This window comes from Phoxinus phoxinus (assembly GCF_949152265.1).
Source record: "Phoxinus phoxinus genome assembly, chromosome: 1".
In the NCBI taxonomy this organism is placed as follows: Eukaryota; Metazoa; Chordata; class Actinopteri; order Cypriniformes; family Leuciscidae; genus Phoxinus; species Phoxinus phoxinus.
Genome location: NC_136876.1, coordinates 43,270,476 through 43,287,700, shown reverse-complemented (window position 1 = coordinate 43,287,700; position 17,225 = coordinate 43,270,476). Strand labels below are relative to the sequence as shown.

Here is a 17,225-nt window from a genome sequence, read left to right as displayed (position 1 = left end):
GGAATAATACATGCGTCTGCGTACAAAGTCATTTGCGCTGGGTGTAAGATAGAGCCCTGAGTCATACTATGTAGCCTAGCTATAGTAGTCAGCATTTGAATATGGATCAAAAAAGTTAATCAAAGTTGTACAAGAACGGGTATTGTTCAAAATTCATGTATAACTTTGATGAAAGGTTTTGATCCACTTCAAATGTTGACTGCTGTACTTAAAATCATGTTAGTGTACTAAAATGTATGCATATTAACCCTCTGGGGTCGGCAATCGCGCCGACGCAATTTGCGCGACTTCTTTTTCACATAGCAGCTAAATAGACTTCAAATACTCCGTCATTTATGGTCATACAGACTTAATAAATATGAAAAAAGAATCTGTGAGATGTCTACTTTTGTATGTGTCCACTTACAATCAAAACAAAACGTTGTGCTTTTGTAAAGTAAAGAAATTAAACATGGTGTGCTTTCTGCCTCTCCGTCTCGTGAACTTTTTTCTCTCGTCTCTACACATAAACTAAACTCAGCGAATACTTGTCACACATTTATGAGCTATATATCTTTATAAACATTTTAGCCCTTAGTGTGAACACTGCCATCCAATTAGTAGATTTATAATGTCAGTTACATTAGTAACAACAAAATCCTAACAATGTTAGGAATGGTACCAGAATCGCTACCAAGCGAATTCTTTGTCAGGTATTTAGGAATGTAAACGGGTTATCAGATTTGTGAGAATGATATCAGATTTGACAGACGAGGAAGAATGAGCATTCAAACACGGCCTGTCTTGTGTTGTGTGGCCTGTTTTTGAGTCACAGGTTGCAGTCAGCAGTTGCTCTAGCAGGATTGTCCGTGTCATCATCAGGCGCTGGGATCAGGTGCATCAACAGGCATGTTTAAACCTGCTCTGATAAAAAAAAAAAAAAACTACGATCTAACACGCGGTAGGTGTGTCAACTCGTTCCTGGCGTTTACACAAATATGACTGCCTGCACGTCAACAAGAATGAGTGCATGAGGTTTATGGGAAATGGGATGTTTGATACGAGGTTAAATTGCAGATGGCAATCGTTCGTTTGGGTGAGTCCGAGCATGTGTTCGGTCAGCCAAGAATGTGTTTACAGCAAGGAAACAAACACGCACTTAACAGGACACACTCACGTTCTCCTCCAGTTCTACATTGACTTTCCGGTGGACGTCTGAGATCTCCATCAGGACGACCCCTAAGGAGAGAGAAAAACACTTATCAGCCTCTCCAACACCAACACAAAGACCATTAACACATCCATTGTTTTTTAATATATTAATCCTCAGTATTCATTCAGTATTCCCCAGTCTAATAAACCCCCTCTGCCTTGTTTTCCAAGAACAGTCCTCCCTCGGAGCAGCTACTGTAATTAAAACACGCTGTGCCGGCACGGATATTTCTCCCAGCGTGCTCTTTCCCGCTGTAATCAAACGGGGATTAAAATGCAAAACCTACGGCATAAATCAGAGCACTTTATATAAAGCATTCACCCACTCAACACTTATTGGAGAGGCAATTCTTAAGCATCCTTAAGAAATGGATTTGATGGTTGGACAGAGCGACAGAAAGCGAGCCAGTTTTCTCTGACATCTGCGAAGAGATTTTATCCCTGCCCTGGGGACTGATGCGTGTAGATGTGGGAGAAGAAAAAAACCGAGTGTTTTCCATAGAAACAATAATACAGTCTCTCTCTTCCGTCACATTACTTCTTGAGTCAATCTCCCACAGTACTAAACACAACATGTTAACTATAGTTAGCAGATAGTGAGGCAAAGACAAAATAACACGAGTGCACTGAATTTACAACCATCTATAATACATCTGTAACTTGTCGCAGACAAATTTATGGTCTTTAAAATTATCAAACAAATAGAGAACTATGGATTATTACTGTACATGATGTGAAGGTTGGGTCTGATAAGCTGATAAATACATTCATGTTATGGCTGATATTAAAGGAATAGTTAAAAAAAAAATCCCCAAAACAAAAACGGAAGCTCAATGTGTTTGCTTGACGCACAAGGCCCAATGATGTTCTCGTGTGTCTCACAAGTGTGTGAGCTTCCAGAAGAACCAATTTGGTTTGTTCTTGAGAGTCAAAGCAAGTACGGTGTCCAATTGACCATATTTGATGCGTTTATACATGAATAAAAGCCAAATTAAAAGCCGATCATGTCTCTTCAGAACAGTTGGATTAAACCTGCTTGATTACAATGTTTTGGTTTACTTTACAGTCTCTTTATGAACTTTTTTGAAGTGTCAAAGTTTTTGTGGAATGGACCTTCTATGGAGGGACAGAAATCTATCAGATGTCATTAAAAAATATATTTATTTGTGTTTTGAGGATAAACTTTTTTTGTTGAGAATTTCATGAGGCTGAATGTTTAATTTTGGTGGAGGAGTTTTTATTTATTTATTAAAACTGTTTTGCCGAGGGTAGCGGTGTTTTTTTTTTAGGAGGAATTTAGAGGCAATGCTTTAACGTCCCTATCAAATCAAAATTTGAGTTTTTTTGGCTTTTAATATAATTATGTTAGCCTTACTGTTATCCATAAGCTAGTCTGCTCCAAAACAATGACAAAATTTCGCATTTAGAAGATATAAGCAACCAAAACTTACAATCTCTCACTTCCGCCAATATGGGTAAATGTTTTTGATGACATTACGCTGCACTTCAGCTTCTCATCAGATTTTCTGTCCAATCAAATGCTCTCTAGAATCTGAAGCCCCGCCCCCTACATTATAAATAGACGTTGAAGCTGCGGCTGAAATCTGTAACTTAACACATTTACTGTTTTCTACATGGTGAATGGCACATAGTGCACTATATAGGGGATAGGGAACGATTCAGACAGTGTAAATATGCTTTCCATCGGGGCGAATGAAGTCTGGTGTCACGTTAGTGCCACACAAACGCCACAGCGTGAACACAGTCTGCTCCGGTCCAGAGACACGATCATGAGCGGATCATATGATCGAGTCGCCGCAGAACAGAAAACATATCGGACCCAGATTTGAATTATGCACAGAATGCTATATTTTAAAGCGATATGATAGAAAACAGAACGCCGGTCAATATATTGTGTTTTTTATTAATTCGGTGCTATTATGCGCAGCTGAGTGAACAACACAGGTTTACTGTGCGTGTGTGTGTCGCATAATGTGGGCTTCTGCTGATTTTCAAACTACACATCTTCATGATTATGATGATCACTGTTTTGCTTTAGCAACAGTTTCATATTAAATGTAAATGGGAATCTACTATTAAGTGTCTAATAGTTAGACTGTGGCTGTCATAAGCTGTCAAATGCGGATTTGCAGACCTGTGATATAAACGAAACGCTATTGGCTATTTTTAAAAAGGGGAGGAGCCGCCCTGTCTTTCTGTTTCAGTGGAAATTAAGTCAACAAATTGAATAATGCTGTGCGTTTCAACGCACTTCATTGGGCCTTTAACATACTGAGAGTCTACGAGTTACTCTATAGCTAAAGCACACCGTAACATTTGAATCACTACTTAAGCTAAATAAACTACAAAATTCGCAGTAATCAAAGTCACTAAACAATTAATCGGCCATGCCTATATCAGTGGTTGCCATCAAAAGTTCCAGCTCTAGTCATGTGGTGTTAAACAGACTGTGTCGTGAAACTCAGCCTCTGAGAAAAATCAAAAGTCAAGGTGAGTTCGTGTGAGGGGAGGGGGCAGAGACCCAGAACATGAAGCCAGTCTCGGTCCAAAGTCACACGAGTCACACAAGGCCACCTGAGAGCAGCAGGTGCCTCGGCTGACCCACTTTAACTTTATCTGCTCTCTGACCCTGATTCAGCCCGGATGTCTTATCAGCTGCCCTCGAGGCATGCGAGTTTGTTTATGCGTGCCTGCGGCAATGCCATAAAAGAAAGATTAGGCCAAGCAAAGTGTAAATCATCCATGTTTCTGGACTTTTACAGGCCCAGTGCCCATGAAATACATGCTGTGGACTGCGGTAAACAGTTCCCTGCACTGTAAAAAAAAAAAAAAAAAAAAGTTGGTTTAACTTAAAAAAAGCAAGTTACCTTGTTGCCTTAAAATTTTTAGTTCACTGTAATTCAAAATTTGAGTTAATACAATGAAGAAGAATGGTTTAATAAACAGAAACTCAAAATATGTTATCTTCACACATTAGTTATCGAAGTTGATTTGACAAAAGATAAAAAGTTGTGATAAATTATTATAAAAATATTTTTTTTTACAGTGTGTGAATTTACGGTTCTCTCATAAACGCTGTTAGTATTGTCCTACAATAATATTAATGTAGTGTAAGATTGAGCCAAGGCCGGCACTCAAAAAGGAGAGATATAGGTTCAAATCTATCTGCATAAATAAAACATTTTGATAAAAGTATCCAAAGCAGAGACGTCCAAACAAGGGCCAAAGTTGGCCTGTCACATCACGTCACATGGAAAAAAACACGCCATTGAAACATCTTTATTTCTAATTTATCTTTAAATGATCTTTATCTCGTTCATTTGTTTTATTATTTTTGCAATTTAGAGAATATAAGTGAATTTAATAAACTTTAATATAAATAAATTAGAATTGTAATATATTTTGAAATAGTACTAAACCAAGCTTGGCCCATCGTAGTAAAAAGTTTGGGCTTGCCTGATTTAAAGCACTGATGTAATCTCAAGAACAAATTAATTGTTATAGCCTATACCAAAACATAATTGCCCTAACACATACAAAAAGTTGCAGAAAGGCCCTTAAAAGGTTTTAACCTTTTAAAACCAAGGACTTCTGTGTGTTTTTTTTTTTGGTTAAAACCAAGGACTTCTGTGACTTTTGATTAGGGATTTTAAGGAGACTCTCAAAAAAAAAAAAACAACAACCACATCTAGCCAATATTTAAGAGCTGAGCATATACCTAAAAACTTCTAAGCTTCTGGCTTAAAAGTCCAGAGAAAGTTTTTCAATTCTCTGACATTTCCAGGTTTCAATGATCGTGGGAATCCTCGTATAAAAGATGAGTTGACGAATGCAAAATTCTCATCTCATTATTGTATTGATTCATAGGGCTTCATAAGCTTGTAGGTCAAGCCACCTGACTGTGAATGTTGTAGTAATTGAAGGTGAACTGTGACGGGAGGGGTGATGCGTTTCCACCCACAGACTTTGATCCCAGCAGCCGTAGGTGCCGCCCAGTCAGACACAGAAACTTCCACTGCGAGGAACAAAAGCTGCAGGCAGACAATGACTGCAGAGACATAACAGCGCCATGACCAGTGCTTTACAGTCGACAGTTATTGTGATACAATAGATCATAGATCATCCAACGCTTCTGTATTATCAAAGACAACAACAGCAAACATTCCAGCTACAGTGAGCATGAAACCGGCGTGTCCGCAACGAATCGAAACTCTCGGCCTTCAAACACACCGTTTCTAGATGGATTTACACGGATGACAACCGCTCTCAGTCAGAGACGAGTGCTGGGATAGCAGATCCCATGAGAGGAGAACTCGAGTCACAAGAGGCAGTGGTTTTTCCACAGTTACGGGACGACGTTGCTCAGACTTGCTGTGAAAATAGCGCCAACAGCAGCATTAAAAACTATATTTATTATTAGTAATGATCACAAGAAACAACTCTTGTACCAATAGAGCTCTCAGACCTTTTAAAATAATGAATTTCAATGACTTCATGTTCTGTCTAGTCGTTTCTGATTACTGGATAAGGATTTGTACAAATCATTTTTATAAAGACTCTCAGTGCAGATTTCCATCTAAAATGTGTGTTTAAAACAAGAACAAAGCTCAGATTACATTTGTCGGGCGATTTTCTTTGCAGACTGACAAAATTATTATAATCTTTTTTTAAATGTTCGTTGCATGCAAATTGTGTGAATAAGCCCATAAAAACCATTTCTATTTAAATAATGTGTACCATATTAGACCTTTTTATTATTATTTTTTTTAGACCTAATATTAATAAAACACAAAGAACACACTTGAGTATCCGTTTACCATATTTGATGAGATCCATGTACTGGTGAAAAATTTTAATATGGTGCAAAAGTTCATTTAGGCCATTTCAGTAATTCAACTTAAAATGTGAAACTAATATATTATATAGACTCATTACATGCAAAGTGAGATATTTCAAGCCTTTATTTGTTATAATTTGGATGATTATGGCTCACAGCTTATGAAAACCTTTTCACAATATTCTCATTTTGAATTTGGGGTTTTCATAAGCTGTAAGCAATAATCATCAAAATTATAACAAAGGCTTGAAATATCTCACTTTGCATGTAATGAGTCTATATAATATATTAGTTTCACCTTTTAAGTTGAATTACTGAAATAAATGCACTTTTGCACCATATTCAAAGTTTTTTGAGTTGCACCTGTACTGTATGTGCATTGATAAATGTTTATGTGAGTAAATGCCTCAACTAAATCTGTTCATCATATAAAGCGATCATGTTTTTTTGTCAGGAGACTTTAATTAAACGGCTTGATTGATTCACATGGATTTCTTTTACGATCACTATACTTTTGAAGCTTGGACTTCCAATGGAGGGACTGAAATATCTCGGGTTTCAATAAAGACATCTTTTTTTCTCTCATGAATGTAAGCCGAGAAGGTCTCAGTGATGATGAGTGCGAGTGGATTGCATTAGGTGACGGATATGATTTTTAAGTTTGTGTAAATTGAGTGTGTATGTGCGATCGCCATGTGCACTGAAAGACACAAACAAAATTTCACCACGGGGACAATAATGACTAAGAATAAGATTTGTGTTGTTTCGAAGGAGAATGAAAGTCTTATAGGTTTTGAACGACATGAGGGCGAGTAAATGAAGATTGTTTTCTTTAGGCTCCTGTAAACTGGTGCTAGACAAGCTCATGGGTTTGATTCCCAAAGAATTTAAAGGTTTAACTCAATATAATCTAAGTTTAAGGGTAAATGACACAAGATATAAGTCTCACGCTCTCCAACCTGAGGCTGATGTGTATGTGTGTTGACTGCTGTCCTGTGGCCAGCCGTGCTAAGCACAGTTCAAACAACACAGGAGACTAAAGGTCACCAGAACGTCCTGGTAAAAAGCTTCCTTTGTGGCACCAGTGAGGGAGTGTGTGTGTGTGTGTGTGTGTGTGTGTGTGTGTGTGTGTGTGTGTGTGTGTGTGTGTGTGTGTGTGTGTGTGTGTGTGTGTGTGTGTCGGGGACTGGCAGTCACTACTGCATTCACTGTTACATAAATCAAGCAATATGGGTGTGGACACTAGAACAGGTGACATTGTGTAAAAGAAAAATCAACAATGAGGCTAAAAAAAGAACATTTATTATTTTACAAACACTATACTTCAATAAATATAAAAAGGAGGAAAAGATCTTCAAAGCATTTGGTTTGGTGAGGTGATTCAGTTTGGTATTGTTCAGTTTAATGACCCGAATCAGATTGTAATGGAATAGCTAAGCCAAAAATGTAAAATCTAGTCGATATTTGTTTAATGTCATGTTGCTCCAAAACTCAAACGCTGGTAAAATGTCTGAGGAATCTTTTAAATGGCTCTTTTATAGACAATAAAATGCTGTCAAGCTCCAGAAAGGGCAAAAAACATCACGAAAGCACCATACTGAAGTCTTGTTCTGAAGTCATACAATGAGCAACAGACTAAAATAACAAGGAAGATTTCCTTTTCATTGTAATTTTAGACTGAAATTCCCACGGGCGTCAGAACCATTGTATTTAAGACCAATGCTATTGGACCCACTCAATTTTACTCTAATTCACCGGTTACATCACTGGCTCTCCGAGGCACAGCCCCCCACCGTTGTGTGAATTTTTATTAAAGTAGCCTAATAAATATAATATAGTTCAGTTAGAGAACAGACACTACAATTAAAAACTGAAGGCGTCTCCTCAATGCAGCCTCGTAGCACAGAGGAGCAGCAGGAGTCAGATTTCATTTCTCACGTTACGAGAGTGACGGGCAAGACGATGGCGGAAGATTTGCTTTCAAAGCGAAATGTAAAATCGCCTATTTGGAAAATATTTTGGAATTTAAACTAGGGATGTGAATTTCTGGCAAAAATGCTATTCGACAATCGAGGAGCAAAAGTCGAATATCATAAAAAAATATATAAAAAACGCACACTCACAATGACATAAATGGATGCCAATTTCATCTTTAGCGATTTGTCATCAAACAAACTGTTAATTAATTGAACAAGTAACATTTTCTCGTCGTTTTTTTAACATAGTAGGCCTATGGCCCGGATCACACCTAACGCGTTTTTCAGGTTCGAAAACGCGAGGCGCACAGCACTGCTAAAAAAATACCCGATCACACCTGAAATAGCAGTTCGCTGCGGTTTTTATGTTGCTAAGCAACCACCGAGTCAGCTGTCAGTCTAATAGCAAACGCACTCGCAAAAAAAACTTTGGTTTGTTGTCAAGTAAACTGTCACATTGTAAACTCGTAAAATCGTAGAGCTCCGGGTAACCCGAAACAGCCACCACAAGTTTCTCCTCCATCATAGTCTGTTGACGTTGAAGCAACTGTAAACTTCCGTCACGACCACAACGGAAGGCCCGCCTCTCCATTCATTCGATTGGACAGTGGAAAAAAACGCGATGACGTCGGGCGCTTTTTCCGCTCGGAGATGATTTTTTTCCAACTTCAGAAACGCGAGGTGCAGCAGGCGCATAAACAGCGCGCAGAACGCTCACTGTTATAGGAAAACAATAGAAAAAAGGCAACCCTCACTGCAAAAAAACGCGTTAGGTGTGATCCGGGCCTATGGCAGGCTAATTAGAAGAAAAAACATTAAGCACGACAGTCCGTTTCTGCATCGCCAAACCAGATGCTCATTAGATCAAAAAATAAAAGCATTATGACACATCCTACCGCATTTATTTTATGCAAACCTGCCTTGTTACCGGCAATAGTTTCAATCAATGTAACTATTCATAGTCTAACGCTTAGGCATGTGTCACATTCTTGTTAAAAAAAAAATTAGCATGTCTTTCTTGTTGGAATGATGTATTCAGGCTCAATGAATTTCATTAGCTCCCGCGGAAACCTTCTCCTTCAACAAAGCTGACGGGGAGCATATCCTTAGCTATCATCTTAGTAATTAGCATAGTGATTTGCTCACTGCGCCTAGCATCCAACTTGCGTCCACCCAAGGAACTAGCCATTGACTTGCTATGATCTCCGGTGGCTATGAATCTATATATTATATAGACTCATTACATGCAAAGTGAGATATTTCAAGCCTTTATTTGTTATAATTTTGATGATTATGGTTCATCTTATGAAAACTTTTCACAATATTCTAATTTTGAATTCGGGGTTTTCATAAGCTGTGAGCCATAATCATCAAAATTATAACAAATAAAGGCTTGAAATATCTCACTTTGCATGTAATGAGTCTATATAATATATTAGTTTCACATTTTAAGTTGAATTACTGAAATAAATGAACTTTTGCACAATATTCAAATTTTTCGAGTTTCACCTGTAACATTGTTTTGAAAATTGTTCTTCAGTTACTTAAAAGCAAAGAAAGGTAGGCCGTTTATTTGCTTATTTTTGCGGTTGGGTCCCGTAGCGCTATATTCTCCACTGCTTCTCTGTAATGTCTGTCCAATTTTTGTGGGCATAGTGTTTCAGGCCTATAATAAAAGTGTACCTCTTAGTAACGTGTGACTTGTGTGTGTTTTGCGTGTAGCAGAGACAGCGCGACAGAGAGAGCGCATCAAAGTCGGGTCGTGTTTGGGCTGAAAAATTGCAGGCGTAGTCGGGCTGGGGTCGGGTAGGGCTTGAACACCATACGCACGGGCCAGGGCCAGGTTTGGGCTGGAGTTTTTGGCCCGTGCATGGCTCTAAGCCAAAATCACGGTCATTTAGGAATAAGATCGCGTGGGTGTTTGAATCGTGATCGCGATCTTTCAATGATTAACCAGAGAGCTCTAGCATATGGGATTGATGCCGTGAAGGTATGAGTACACAATGACTTTTATTTGTAGCAGAACAAATCCTTTTTCATAGAAGGTACAGGTGTTTTACACAAAAGGTAAAAATATCAGTGTAGTCAATCAAGAGGGAAATCAAACAAGTGGACCGGAGTAATAATGAAAGCAAACTCTCAGAGCTGGTTCATAACTTTCTGTCAATCTTCAGTCTGTTTAAAAAAAGCTAAACTGGCTGGGCTGATCTCCTGGCTTAGAGACTCATGGCCTGATGCACAATGGTGATGAGCAAAGGCTTGAGTCACTCTAGACACACACAGGCTGATTTGCATCTTCCTGGGCTGTGGTTTACTCCTGCTTTGTTTGTGTGTTCTTCCCGAAAAACAACACGAGTCCAGGCGACAGGCGGGGGTCAACTGAGCCTAAACACTCCTGACGAAGTGAAGAAATATTTGACCCACTAGAAGCATTACATAACAAAACAAACAGAGAAAACCACATCTTCACCTTTCTGTTGTCCTGTGAAGCTGGGCAAAATATATTTTTTTTCAGATTAATAATTTTTTTAAATGTGGTCGATTCAAAATAGATTCTTAAAGGCCACAAATCAAATTTTCTTTTTCATATTTATTTATCTATCACCCAAAAGCCAGTATTAGTTTTCCTCCAATGTTCATAGGCTTGCAGCCACCATGTTACAGCGAATGTTGTGAGATTTTAAGTTAATTTTATTTTAAACATAAAATAACCTGATCCTGATTGGTCAAGGCATGCGACTGTTCTGACTTGTTAATTTTCAGCATACATTTTTCATCTTGCATCAAAATCTTGTCTATTCATGTTATGCATTTGAAGTTGGGTTTTCAATGTACCTAAAACAAAAAAGAGTTTAATATACAGGTTTGTGGCTCTTCATTTATTTTTATTAATTAACCACTTGTAAACTTATATTCACCGTTCTTTTTTTTTATATATAAATATAGGATTTGTCTCAAATCTAAATTCATTGAGTCGAATCAGGAATCAAATTTTGAATCAAAATCGAATCGAATTTAGATCATGCGAATCGAAACATCTGAATCGATACCCAGCCCTAGACATTAACACATTAACACGATCTAATAAGGAAAATTAGGGATGAGATGAGAAATGTGTGTGTGAACTATTAAAACATACAAAGTATATGAAGAAAAAAAACTGCAATATGTTGAGTTGACACATTTGAGAGAAACAAGAGATGGAAACAATAAGACTAAGCTATGTTGAGTTAAGCCGATTAGTTTTCTGTCGATGAATGCATCCAAACACTTGCTCACCTGTCCAATTAAACACATAATATATTAAAGGTGTTTCCATGGTTTCAAAAAATCCTACATATTGCGCTTTTAATGGTGTATTAAATCCTTTGTGTCTTTATGCGTCTGTATGAGAACGTTTTAATGACTCTAAACAGTGTGATCGTAGATTAAGTGATATAGGGAAGGAGAAAGACTGTTTTGAATGAACGCACAGGGTAATATCACAACGCTCCAAGCGTTTTTCGAGCACAGAAGCAGCCAGGGGATTTCAGAGACCATAGGAAAGTAGCATACAAATTAACTTATCTTTGTCTCTCAAGCTCACAGACTCACTAAATACAGACGGTTGAAAACAGCAACTGCAATATGATTTTCACAAACATGGTTATATTTTGTCAAAAGCGTTAAAGGCAGCAAGAGCAGTTCAGTACACCAAGTTTAGACATACACTCGCCATTTTGAAGTGCATTCAATTTGGTTTATTTGGACCCTAGACCCCTCAATTTTGACTGAGGGAGTGAGTCTACTGATATGTACACTTCAGACAGCGAGGGAAGGGCATAAAAAGTGGAGGTAAAAGCGGCCAAGAGGACACAGGAAGAGCTGGGGTTTAATATAATGATTTCTGAAGGATCATGTGACACTGAAGACTGGAGTAATGATGCTGAAAATTCAGCTTTGATCACAGGCATAAATTACATTTTACAATATATTCACATAGAAAATGGTTATTATAAACTGTTATAATATTTAGGGGCCAAGCACTGAAGGTGCGGGCACCTATTGTATCTGTTCCCGTTCTTATTCTTCTTCTTTTTCCGACTGGGCGTCTATGGCAGCCTATAGAACCGTTTGCGGGAAACTTATGAAAATTGGCACATTGATAGAGGACAGCCTGAACTATCACCATAGCAAATTTGGAGTCTCCAACTCATTCCCTCTAGCGCCACCAGCTGTCCAAAGTTGCACTCATGTTTATGCTGATAACTTTTAAACCACAAGGGCTAGAAACAAAATTATTTTTTCCTCTGATTCCTGAGCTCATGACGATTCGACTGCACCCTATGACGTCATTTTCCGTCATAATAGTTTTCCCGCCATTTTGAATTTTCCGAAAAACCTACTTTTTCGAACTCCTAGGCCGTTGCTCCGAATTTCACGAAAAATTAACCAGATCATCTCCAGACCTTGACGACCAAAAGTTATGGAATTCAAGTTGATTCGAATTACCGTTCTCGAATACCGTGCAAATAAATTTTACGTAGCGCTTGCGAAAACAGACGTAAGGCCGTATCTCCACAACGCTTTATCGGATTCAGACCAAATTTGGTACATGTCGTCACAAGCATGACCTGAGGCTACATGCTGCGTTTCGGCGCAGCGCCACCTACTGGTCCGGAGATATGAAGAATTTATGTTTTTGCTTATAACTTCTGAACGGTTTGTCCAAAAATCACAAAAGTGGTCTCGTTAGATTCAGGGCGTCGTGCTGAGTTGACTGATATCCAATTTTCCCATATCGGCCATTTTGGCTGTCGGCCATTTTGAATTATGTGCTAAAATGCTGTATTTTATGAACGCATGAACGTATCGTTACGAAACTCAGTATGGGTCATCAGTACAACGCCCTAAAGGTACTCAAAAATTTATGAGACAGCGCCACCTTTTGGTCAAAAGTTATAATGAAATTTTCAAAAATGCTAATAACTTTTGAATAAATTTGCCTATAGTAATGACACTGATCTCAATAGATTCCCTGGGTTATGCTGAAAACATAGATACCAATTTTGCCATAGTCAGCCAAACTTCCTGTCCGCCATCTTTATTTTCTTTTAAAACCTACTTTTTCGAACTCCTCCTAGACCGAATGTCCGATTTTCACCAAAATCGGATCGTGTCATCTCCAGACCGTGCCGAGTAAAAGTTATGGATTTCGTGTCGATAGACAAAACCGTTTTCGTATACCGCAGTGTCAAAGTTGAGGCATGATGCCAAAATGACTATTCAGGCTTTATATCTGCAATGCCTTTACATATTGACACCAAACTTTGTAAGTGTCATTGTCACTTCACTCTGACCACATCACATCAGTTTCGTAACTGCGCCACCTATTGGTCGAAAGTGATAATCATATTTTTAGTTATTGTATGTGATTTTTCAACCATTTTGCCAAAATTCATCTTTAAATGTCTTCAATTGCTCCTTGCTGCAGTTGGTCTCTCACTTCCAGCCACTTTGGCATGTCTTGTCGTCTTGCTTGCGCTTGGCCCCGGTGATTGCTGCTTGCAGCTATATTTCTCAATATTACCGTTTTTACTGTATTTTTGGTGAGAATAAGAGACTTCTTTCACAACACATTAGTAAGCCTTACTGACCTGAAACTTTTGAATGGTAGTGTAAGTGTTAACTGGTAAGAGTCAACTGCAGAAAAAAAAAAACTATATTGGAGTAACTATTAATTTAAGACTGCAGAGCCCACTTTTTCTTTTGCTGTCCTGTAACCAGTTCAACACGAGCACAATCGCACTCCTAACTCACATATCCAATTAATCTGGATGACACTGATCTAGTGCAGGGATGTGCGAGACTAGTCGAGTAAACCATACATTGGAAATGCAAGGCCTAGTTGTTTACATTATCTGCACATTTATGTTTCGCCTTTTACAAAGACTATGTTCAAGATACTGTCATGTTAATGTTACATAAAAAGAAAAAAGAAAAAAAAATATTACTAAAGTATGTAGCTGGAGCAGAAAACTAAATCCTACATTTTACCCCAGACCTTGCCACGGTTTGTTTTCTCGGTCACTCACGGCTTAGAGAAACGTCCACTCGTGAGACAAGCAAAATTTTACTTGGAAGAAAACGGAAAATGTTTGTGTAAGCTTAAGCTATGCCATGTCAAAGTGGCATTTAACAACCGATCATGCTTATAGGCTTGGGATACTAACGCTTATGAGAGACAATACTGGTATGAAATTGTGTGCTGGTTTAAAAGGAAATTGTCCAGCATTGATTCAGTTGATTTGAATAAATATGTCTCTATTGGCTAATATTGAATGCTTAAGTTTAATGTACAATGATCGTAATCCAAAGCCAGCATAGTGCATGTATATAACCCATTTTTTTAGTGGCACTCAATATGTAATTTACCTGTTAGATTAATTGATTAAGTAGATTGTTTCATATGGATCACTTAAATACTGTTTTTTGACTGTCTTCTGTGGGTTTCTTAGAGACCACTGGACTTATTCATGGCGCACATCCCTAGTAAAAGGTGAACTATATCCACTATGGCACACAGTATCTGAGCAGGAATGCAAGCGTGCCGCACATGTGCGTTCATGCATTACTCAGCATTTCCACAGTACCAGCACACCTCCATGGGAACACAAGCAGGCATTTGAATGATATTCTAGTGAACTCTACAAGTGTAATTTGATGCTCTGCTGTCAGCGAGGCGCTCTGGAAGTCTACGTGGTTCAAATGCCACGACAAAACAAGGTGCCTCCTACAAACAGCGACAGTGCCATCATTATTCTAAGCGAGCGGGACATCACACTTGTTGGGCTTAATGGTTTAAACACAGGAGGACAGAGGTGTTGTCTTAAGAATGAAAGCATCTCCATCTCTCTGACACCTGACCTCGTTGTCAATCTGTCCGTGACTCTCAAGACTATCTAATGTCAGCTCATCTGCCTGAAGGCGGCTCCGGTTTCAGCTCAGCCAAGCAAGAGCTCAAGAGGCTCCAGTCGTTGAGGAACAGTGGTGACGTGGAGAGCGAGGGCTGAGTTTGGACGTTATCTGCCCAAACAGAGGCAACTTTTGGCTCTTATCGCCTACGGATAGGGAGGACATTGTGTTATAACAACCACTAAGGCGATGTCCAAATGTTACGGCCCTCAAAAGGAAAAGGTCAAGGAAAGGTCATCCAGACTACAAGATGAAGGAAAGAAAATCCGTCACTTTGAAGCATGAATGTTGATAAGAGTTTGCACACCAACACCATGTACACTGATGTTTTCAAAGAAATGTGCCCGGTTGCATAAAGCACCTTAAGTGTAATTTTCCCTTAGGAACGCCCTTAGGTTTCCCTTAAACTTAAAGGTGTTGCAAAAAAATAACCCTTAAGTGTTACTTGGGGTGTTATCGTTTCAACTTTTAACTAAAGCAACCCTTACGAATTTCCCAAACAATTGACGGAAAGGTAACCGAGACGGCAGTTTGTTTGTTTTCTTTATTTTACAAAAGCACAATGTTGTGTTTTATTGCGAGTGTACACAAATATAAGTAAATACTTGGCAGTTTCGGATGATGTGCTGCATGAACAAAATAACGGAGCATATTTTTTTTATTCCATCGCGCCGGCGCCACACAGACACAGACACAAACACAGCAATCTTGACATCGTAGCCTATTCATGATCAAAATAAAATAGTCGACTTAACATATAAAATAACACTGCTCTGTTTAAATAGTCAGTAGTAAAATTTGTACTCAGCGTAAAGCACCGCTCCACTGTGATGTTTCCAAGCACATTTTTGCGCATGTGAAGAGGGTGATTTTTTCCGCCGATATTGGAACGTGAGTGAAGTACAAAGCCTACAGTTTAGCATCCAAATACATTGTGAATATGGACATTTTTTCATTCGAATGAGAGAGTTACGTGAGCCCAACACAGCTTACTTTCACTTTCGCTTTAAATGATTTCGTTTTGGCTTGTTTATAGTTTTTTTTCATTCTTGTTCTGTTCTGAATATCAATAAATTTATAGGATTTGTTGTGGAATATTTTTAGTGTACTTTGTAAGCATACAGCAAACGATAGTAGGCTATTAATTGGTTAAAATTCTTACGATCGGTTGGTTTAACCGGTTAATTAGCATCCCTGTATATATAGCTAGATCAAAAGAGTGCAGAATCAACTTTGTGTTGCGATCGCGTCAAGGATCAGCCAGTATATGCCTATGGGTCACGTCAATAATAATAAAAAAGGGTTGCTCTTGAAAAAGTATGAAAACCACTGCTTTATATGACAAACAAATTTTAATTTTGCTGTTTTTTTCCACATATAAACACACAAAGCACATCTTATATCATTAACAGAAGCTCAAACATGCATGTGTCACGCGCAAGAACAAACCTCACTGGTTTGAGCTTCCGAAACAGCCTCAATCATATGATTACTTTTGCTTTTCAATAAATGGACAGAAATGATGAGCAAATGTTAAAAACATCTTTATTTGTATCTAAAGATGAATGAATGACTTTTCAATTTTCAATTTTGCGCAAACTATCAATTTGAGTTTCTGTCTCGTCCTTCTTTCATATTTGGTTTTCTTTTTTGTTTTCCTTATTTATATTATGCTGTTTTCTGTTAAACTTACCGCTATCTGTATTAACAAATCACACGTTCGCGGCAGCAATCGAATTGTATAACGGCAAAACCTGGATCGCTGTCGTGAAACACTTAACGGTTTAAGAGAACAGTTTAAGGGATTAAATGCAACACCCTTAAGTCGTTCCCTTAGCTGAGGGGAAATCACGCCTTAAGACTCATACTAAAGGGAAAAACGTAAGGTGCTTTATGCAACCGGGCACTGATCACAAGTAGACAGCCAAGGTGCATGCATTACTACTGTACATGTCCACCTGGTAGGTTTCCACCAAATTTGTTAAAAACCTAAGTAGGTTCAAGCAGGAAGTTCAACTGGGATCACTGACAACTCGTTTGTCAAGCAAGAAACATTTAGGATGTTTTAGGGAATCCCAGGAGTACCCGGACTAGGGTTGCAACAACTAATCGATAAAAGGGATTAATCGATAATCAAATTGTCAACTATTTTCATTATCGATAGTAGTCACAACTGTCATTAGCCAGTCACGTCGCTTTAAGCCTTGTTAATACTTTCAACTATCAATGTGTCTATTCTTCATACC

General features: G+C 38.4%; 1 protein-coding gene across 1 annotated transcript in view; it reads right to left on the bottom strand.

Moving 5' to 3' along the window:
* baiap2l1b (BAR/IMD domain containing adaptor protein 2 like 1b) overlaps window positions 1–17,225 on the bottom strand; it is an 84,059-nt gene that overhangs the window by 54,667 nt on the left and 12,167 nt on the right. The window contains exon 4 of the mRNA XM_079621641.1: window positions 1,157–1,218. Coding sequence (XP_079477767.1) covers window positions 1,157–1,218 — 62 coding nt within the window. The remainder of the gene's footprint in view (window positions 1–1,156; window positions 1,219–17,225) is intronic.